General features: G+C 38.1%; 1 protein-coding gene across 9 annotated transcripts in view; it reads left to right on the top strand.

Annotated features, from left to right (window-relative positions):
- ptk2ba (protein tyrosine kinase 2 beta, a) overlaps nucleotides 1-8,875 on the top strand; it is an 85,583-nt gene that overhangs the window by 8,170 nt on the left and 68,538 nt on the right. For all 9 annotated transcript variants that reach the window (XR_015512885.1, XR_015512887.1, XR_015512886.1 and 6 more), the window contains 3 exons: nucleotides 732-910; nucleotides 2,537-2,624; nucleotides 6,099-6,178. Coding sequence is in view for 5 of the 9 variants with exons in the window: in XM_087289934.1 (XP_087146060.1) it covers nucleotides 732-910; nucleotides 2,537-2,624; nucleotides 6,099-6,178 (347 nt within the window). In the remaining 4 variants the exon portion in view is untranslated. The remainder of the gene's footprint in view (nucleotides 1-731; nucleotides 911-2,536; nucleotides 2,625-6,098; nucleotides 6,179-8,875) is intronic.

Here is an 8,875-nt window from a genome sequence, read left to right as displayed (position 1 = left end):
GTGTTCAGAGATGCTTTTCTGCAGACCTCGGTTGTAGCAAATGGTTATTTAAGTTACTGTTGCCTTCCTATCAGCTGTAACCAGTCTGGCCATTCTCCTCTGACCTCTGGCATCAACAAGGCATTTGCCACAGAACTGTCTCTCACTGGACATTTTCTCTTTGTCGGACCATTCTCTGTAAACCCTAGAGATGGTTGTGCGTGATAATCCCAGTAGATCAACAGTTTCTGAAATACTCAGACCAACCTGTCTGGCACCAGCAACCCTGCCACGTTCAAAGTCACTTAAATCACCTTCCTTCCCCGTTCTGATGCTCAGTTTGACCTGCAGCAGATCGTCTGGACCATGCCTACATGCCTAAATGCATTGAGTTGCTGCCATGTGATTGACTGATCAAAATTTTATATATATATATATATATATATATATATATATATATATATATATATATATATATATATATATATATATATATATATATATATATATATATATATATACAGGTATCTTGGTAAAATGTTGAATTTATAAAGTGACTTCATTCATTTTTTGACTGTTAAATGGACTGAAAATAATGTTAAAATGCTGATAAACTCGTAGACATAAAATGTCAATGTATGCATTATTTACACTGTAAAAAATGCCGGGTTCCACACAATTCCTTCATGTTGTCCCAACACAAATCGATTAAGTTAACATGATTGTTTTTGTGATATGATGTGATTGTGTAGAGCATTATCAAGGCGATCTTGGACAGCGGGCGTCTCGGGCCAAACATCAAGTGTTTTGAATGCTATGGTTTAATGCTGAAGCACCTGAAATCAGACGAGGTCCATTGGCTGCATCCCAAACTCACCGTAGCAGAGGTGGAGCAGAAATATGAACAGCAGCACGTCGAGGCAGAGTGGAGGTCAGAATAAGATTTCGCACACACATTCACATTTGTACACAGGGTTGGGGTGTGTTACTTTTGAAAGCAGTGCATTACAATAATGAGTTACTTCCCCAAAAAGTAACCAGTTGTGTTACTTTTAATGGTGAATAATCTATTATGTTAATTTTGAGTTACTCATGCATTACTTTTCCTTTCCTTTGCTAAGGCGTGATCTCTTTCAGAACTTGCAGGACTTTTTTTCTTCTTCTTTTTTTTTTAAATAGAGGAGCTTTGCAATTAATACAGCACTGTATAACCTTCATTCACTTAAAAGAAAAACACAATATTTTCTTATTAATGAAGTAAAATTTCTTTTCATTAGTGTGTTCAAAATAATGAGAATACTTCAATCGCAGAAATGTAAAGCTCTGCCTTGTTGTGTTTTAACGTCACTTCATTACTTTTAATTCAGAAACTACATTAAAAATGATATAATAAAATGCAATAATATATATATATATATATATATATATATATATATATATATATATATATATATATATATATATATATATATATATATATATATTTAAATAATTAATTAAGCCTCTGAAGTGTATTCACACCTGGAGAGACAAAAGACACTCCCCCACTACCTAATGTTCACCCATCAATCTCCAGCTGCAAAAGCTAGCCCAAACCGAATGTTTGTTGTATTACTTGCTGTATGACCATGTACATTCTGGGTAAACAATATACAGTGCTCAGTATATATAAGTACACCACTCACAACAACACATATATACACATATATAGACACCACACACACATACACATGTGGAAAAATATTCTAGGCTACTTGTAAATTCTCAGTTTAAACATATGCTGGAATAGTTGGTGGTTCATTCTGCTGTGGCGAACTCTGAAATAAAGACAACACAGGCTCATTCTGAAAACATTGTCTTATATACATTGCTGGAGATCACGAATTGTGTTGCCAGAGGTACGTATTGACTCATTTCGACTTTAAAATGAACGCTACGGGGCGATTTGACTCCGTTCCTTTTTGCGTGTGTTAGCGGCTTTCCTGCTGTTAACAGTTTGTTCAGTTAGCTCGTCACGTACGTGGGCGGACTTGAGATGCAGAGAGGAGTTGACCGTGACAACGGGGCTCGAGTCTGGTGAAGAACGGTTCCAGAAAGCAGGTAAAACAAAAACAGAAGCCAAAAAAATAAAATAAACAAGTAAATAACAGGGAGAGAATGTGGTAAAATCTGAAAACCTGAAAATCAGCTAAGGGCTTTTCTCTTTCTGGATTGCTTTTTAAAACTGGCGGTTGGGTTTAGGGAAGTGTGTGGACAGGTCAATCTGTGCTTTTAAAAACACTATTGGTTGGGTTCAGGAGAGGAGGAGCGTGGGTCAGTCAGTCAGTCAGTCAGTCAGTCAGTCGACATCGGCCCCTGATGGAAATTTGAGATCTCAAAAAGCCTACACAGCGACCTCTGGTGGATTCGCGAAAATAAAGAGCTGCAAAAAACATACCTCAAAAATGTATATGGGGTACATTTTCAGAACGAGCCTGGGTTGAATAGAGACTAAACTGAAGGAAAATGAATGAATGGATGTATTACCAACACATTTTTGTTTTATTTTCACGATCAGATATGATTTGAGGATTCGTTACATACCTTCTGATTTTCTGGAGAAGCTAAAAGATGACAAAACCACAATGCTGTACTTCTACCAGCAGGTCAGTGTCTGTTTATCACACAAACGTAAAAGTATTTGTATATTCTGTTGTAGATTATGTATATATAGAAAAAGTATTTGTTGTTAAGTATTTATAATATACAGATGAAGTCAACATTATTCGCCCTCCTGTGAATTTTTGGTTTCTTTTTCAAATATTTAAGGAAATATTATATAAGGAAATTTTACAGTATTCATGTAATATGTTTTCTTTTGGAGAAAGTCTGATTAGTTTTATTTCGGCTAGAATAAAAGCAGTTTTTAGAGTTTTAAATGTTATTTTAAGGTCAGTAATATTAGCCTCCTTAAGCAATATTATTTTGGATTTTCTACAGAACAAACCATCGTTAAACAATGACTTGCCTAATTAACCTAGTTAAGCTTTTAAATGTCACTTTAAGTCACTTTAAAATTCAGTTATTAGAAATGATTTATTAAAACTATTATGATTAAAAATGTGTTGAAAAAATCTTCTCTCCATTAAACAGATATTATAAAAAAATATACAGGGGGGCTAATAATTCAGGAAGTTACTGTATTTAGTTAGTATAGTTAGATAACTAATTTTATTCATATAGCTCTATTAAACACAACCAGAGGTTGACCAATGTGCTGTAAAAGACACATCCCAACAAAATAAAATATAAAATATAGCTAAAACTGACAATTTTCATTGATTAAAAAGCCACATCAAAGAGGTAAGTTTTCAACCTAGACATAAAAACAGACAGAAATTAAACAGATCTAATACAGAGGGACGGAGCTTTCCACAACCTAGGACCAGCTACTGCAAAGTCACACTCACTGGTATAGGTATAAACCTATGTATTGCTTAAACAACTTCAGTATTGTGTTCGTATTTATGATTATGTTCATTTATGTAGCACCGTGATCCTGCAAGACACATTTCATTACACTGTATGTCCACACATGTAGCGGAATGACAATAACGCTCAACCAGACGTGACTTTAAAAACACTGAAAAAAATCATTCATTGGATTTACAGAATTGTTTTAGGGTAGAGGGCGCAAACAATTGATATGGGCTGAATTTAATCAAACAAATGAAACTTAATTTGTTTGTTAAAATTCAAGGCAAGGCAAGTTTATTTATATAGCACATTTCATACACAGTGGCAATTCAAAGTGCTTTACATAGACAGGAATAAAGAGAAAGGTATAAGAAAATAAAAACAAATAATAAAAATTATCAAAAACAGATCAAAAACGTGTTAAAACAGGTTATAAAAGAATGAAAAAGAAAAGAAAGACACAATAGCAGTGTTTCCTCTAGGATTCCAGCTGTGGCGGCAGGCCTTTTTTGCACAGATCTACCAACTACCTGTTGTTTTATTTCAATGACAAATGTTGTGAGCGCAGTATTAAGTCGAGATTGCATTTAATAGCCTACGAGCATGCGAATCTCTTTGCTTGCGCGCCAATTTATCAAATCAATTAATCAATTAAAGTCAAATATACGCTGCTGAAGCGCAGATCTTCGTGTGCGCTCTCAAATAAACACTGCTGAAGTGTTATTTAGTGCGTTTATGTAACGAGTAGGGATGTAACGGTATCAGAATTTCACGGTACGGTAATACCTCGGTATGAATGTCACGGTACGGTATTTATTGAATCATTTACAGGAAAAAAAAAACTTTTGAAAATACTCCAAAAAAGTGCCAAAAGTGTCAATGACATACAAATTAGCCATCTATCTGTTAGCTTTGAAACAGGAACTTCAATTTTAATAACAAAAAATTATTAAACCATGTAAAAAAAAATAAAGTTTCAATTTAGTATTGTTGAAAACTCATCACATTTAACATTTAATCACTCACTTAGATAGAGATGGGTTTAAAGGAAAATTATCATATAATTATAATCTGGTAAAAGCTGGTATCTCTGGGTATTTACAATGTCCCCTGCAACAGAAAAAAAACCTCTCATTTGGGACTGAGGTTTCTGGGACAAGAGAGATATGACTTGGTCCATGTTGACAGCAGTGGGGTAACGTTGTGCATTGTCTTTCCCCCACTTGAGAAGACAAACCATGAGTGAGATAGAGGTCTCTTTGCGGTACAAGTCAATGTCTGCATCAATCTGAACAGTGTGCTGTGTTTCTGCAGTCCCCATGACTGTTATTAGTCGTATTCCCCAACTTGCAGGCACGTGCACACATAGGGCTCAACCTGTGCAGTGCACATGCCCTTTTTAGTCTTGGATAGAAAATGCCCTTCCAAAACGATCAAAAGTGCCCCCGCGACGCGACACAACCTCCGTCCAGTCCAGCCCTTCAGTAGGCGCGCGACAACACCTCTCTTGAGTATGCGCGCTCAACCCCCCCTCGGCGCTTTACAATACGCGCGCCACAACACAGCTGATCAGAACGCGCGCGACAGCACCGCTATTCAGCACGCGCGCGGCGACAACACCCGCTTTAGGTTCGATCATTTCCATCTTTTTTTCATCTCCGCTACTAGCAGCACACTCCATTTCCGCATTACTGGATCTGTAGCGACAACAGACTGCAAAGGATTATGGCCACGCCGGGGCTGATGGGAAATGAAGTTTCAGCTACCTCCCGTTCGCTTCATTCGCCTGAGCAAATTTTCTCAGAAGACCTATAGTTTTACCGAGTCATGCGACTTCGGTAATATCGAAAAAATTTAATATTGCGGTATGACGGTATTTACAATACCGTTACATCCCTAGTAACGAGTATGCCTCCAACATTTATTAGATTTGCTTGGAATATTTATGAATGTCTCTAATAGACCTACAAAGCGATACTAATGCGTCCTGAAGTAAAGTGAAACGGCTAGGCTATATATCGTGTTTGCTGTCCTCACGCATCACGCACCTGTCAGTCAGTCAGTCAGTCAGCACGTAACCTCAAAGGGTTAAACAAATGACGCACAGCACTACTGTGGTTACAAAAAAGTTTGCGCTGTAATAATTCACTTACCTTTTAATAGTTTTGGTGAGATTATCACCCGCTATAAAAAAAAAGAAAACAGGACTGGATGTTTTGAATGAAAAGCTGTAATGTAGCCGTAATGTAGAATTTCTAGTTTATATGATCCTAAAGATCTGAGTGATCTGTTGGGTTTGTATTCAGTGAGCATATCTGTAATGTATTGAGCTCCTAGGCCTTTCAGTGGTTTATAGACCAGTAGTAATGCTTTAAAATCTACTGGACTAACTGGGAGCCAGTGTAAAGACCTGAGGACAGGTGTGATGTGCTCTGATTTCCTGATTCTGGTCAGAATCCTGGTCGCAGCGTTCTGGATGAGCTGCAACTGTTCAGTCCACATAAATAGTTTGCAGCCACTTACCTTAAAAAATGTAGTAAATCCAGTGAGGGATTTTTTTTCAGTGCACTAGTCACTCCGCTCTGAAGCATCGTGGACTTGTGATATACTGTTGCTATAGATGCAAAAAGCAGAATGAAGGTGTGATTGTTGTGGTTTTGCAGGTTCGTGCCGATTACATGCAGCACAACGCCAGAAGAGTCAGCGACGGGATGGCCCTGCAGCTCGGCTGTCTGGAGATCAGGTCAAAAATACATTTGCAAACTGATTTTATCCACAGCGTGCATCATCGAAACATGAAGCTAAATCGATTTTTGAGTAAATCATTCAGAAGGAGGGATGAAGAGATCAGTCAAGACAAGTCAAGCATATTAGCCCTCATGTGAAAATTAAAAGACATGCGCTATAAATCGATTAAAAAAACGAAATTTTCTGTAGTGTAGGAGTGCATGTATGTGTGTGAATGAGAGTGTATGGGTGTTTCCCAGTGCTGGGTTGCAGCTGGAAGGGCATCTGCTGTGTAAAACATATGCTGGATAAGTTGGCGGATCATTCCGCTGTGGCGACCCCTGATTAATAAAGGGACTAAAATGAACAAAAATGAATGAATGAATGAATGTGTCTAGTTCAGGGCTATTCCTTTAGTTTGTCATGGGGGCCGGTTTATAAAAACCATTCCAAATGAAGGGCCGGAGAGATATGACTTGCTATATGAGTGATGACACAACTGCATTTGAGTCCATATGCTGTATTCATGCTCCTTAAAGGGCCATGAAACCCCCTCGTTTCAGCAGGGTGTTTTCACACCTCTACTTTGGAAAAAGTCAGAAAAGTGGGCGTGTCCAGCTCTGTTTAGGGGGGAGTGTCGAAGGAAGAAAAGTGGGATGGTGTGGGAGTGTCTATTTGGGCACGCGCGAGTTTCAGAGTCAAAATATATATACACACACACACACACACACACACACACCCACACACACACACACACACACACAAACACACACACACACATACAGGAGAAAGTGATGGTGTTTAACCTACATGGACATCTGTAGTCGAATTATTTGCCAAATTATTAAATGGTGGACTTTAACTGCCGTTGGGTTCTTTCATTCAGGGAATTCATTTATGCCCCTCGCGACACACAAGATATTTGATTCGAGGATCTGCTTTAAGCGTGTATTTTTCATGCAATGTTTTATACCGCACGGCGAATGAGAGAAAAAAAACCTCCGCATTTCCCAGAAACTTAGATGCACACGGCAGGTAGTGTCAGAAAGCCGCGTGTGTTATTCCGGTCACTAAATGCGGTAAAAATCCTACACGAGGTTAAAGTTTGGTTGTGGTGCTAACGTGTTTACACTCTGTGCAATAGTTTTAGATACGAACAAACTGAATAAACAAAGAGCACTGGTCGCTCACTAACCAAATCTGTAGAGACAGGACAATCACCAGCAACTAGAGCCGCGTCTTTATGAAGAGAATACTACAAACGAATCCAGATCTCAGCGTTTGCAGCTCTCAGGTAAACAATAATCCTCCTTAGACACGTAAGTTATTGTTGTCGCACGTCGCGTACACTGTTAATCCACACGTGACTCTGAGCTCTCACAGAGAGAAAATGAAAACAAAACTTAACTGCAGCAAACTATAAAAGCAACACTTCACGCTTGTTTTGCCAACACAACGTGGCGTCTCTGTCCTGAAAACACGGTGATAGTAATGAATATTAATGAAGTTGCACAATAGAGTGCGCTGATTGGTTTGAACCAAGCTTTACTCATGCATTAATGCATCACACTGTAAGACGTAATAAGACTCACTCTGGCACAGACGCCCAGTCTGCACGCTGGAATACAACGCTATTATGTCATGTCTGTGACGCAGCTTCAAAAATTCGTTTCAAACCGGAAGCACGAATTTGCTTGAAATAACGCAAAAACAACCAATTTACACTTTTTGGTGAAATATAGCTGTCTTAATTGTGTTTTTAGCAGTGTGGGACACATATACAACTGTCAACAGCTCAAACAAATGTGTTTTGGTGTTTCGTGACCCTTTAAGATGTCCATGTTGGCTTTTTCTACATTAAAATGTTAATATATTGTATTTTGAAACTACATAAAAATCACTGCATTGCACAATAGACTTTTTTTACAAACATTCAAATGTTGTATTTCAGAGCACAACAAAAGCAGTGCATTGCTGAAGTATGCTTCGATTATACGATTATAGATTTTGGTTGTTCGAATATATAGTTTGAAGAATAATCAGGGTTTCACTGTTATCACGTCTAATGTAAATTCAAGCTTTATATTAGGTAAGTAGCTATTTAGATTAACTGTTGTTGCCATCTGCGTTCATGCCTATATAATCATTTTAATAACTCGTCTAACATACCTTTTGTTTACATTGCAATGAAAGGCACGCACAACTCTCATCGTGAGAAGTTTTCTACTGCATGCGCCCAGAAGACGCAAGCGCTTAGCTCTGCTTGTGCTGCATACTGTTATATATTCTGACATTAGAAATAACAAACTTGCAAGCGGAAAAGACGTGATATGGAAACGGCCGCTGCTATAGTTAATCCGGTGTGTGTGCATATTAGCCTCGGTGTACATACTTGGAACTTAAACTAGCGCATAGTTGGCAACTTGGCATAACTTTGTTAAACTGCAGCAGTTTCGTTTTGTTCCGTGCAACAGAAATGCGGCTTAGAGAAGCCTTTACGATTCATTAACTGTGACGAATTAAATTGCGGTTAATAGTGAAATTGGCTAATTGTTGCATCCCTATTAAGAATATCAATGCATAGTACAAAAGGCCTTATCTACAAACATATCCAAATGTTTTTGGCTGCCGGCACCACTCGCTTAATGTCAGCATTACCCATCACTGAGAAACACCCATACATTCTTATTCACACACATGCACTACGGCCAAT

This window comes from Danio rerio, chromosome 17, assembly GCF_052040795.2.
Source record: "Danio rerio strain M-AB ecotype USA chromosome 17, GRCz13ab, whole genome shotgun sequence".
Lineage (NCBI taxonomy): Eukaryota > Metazoa > Chordata > Actinopteri > Cypriniformes > Danionidae > Danio > Danio rerio.
This window is presented reverse-complemented; position numbering and strand designations above follow the sequence as displayed.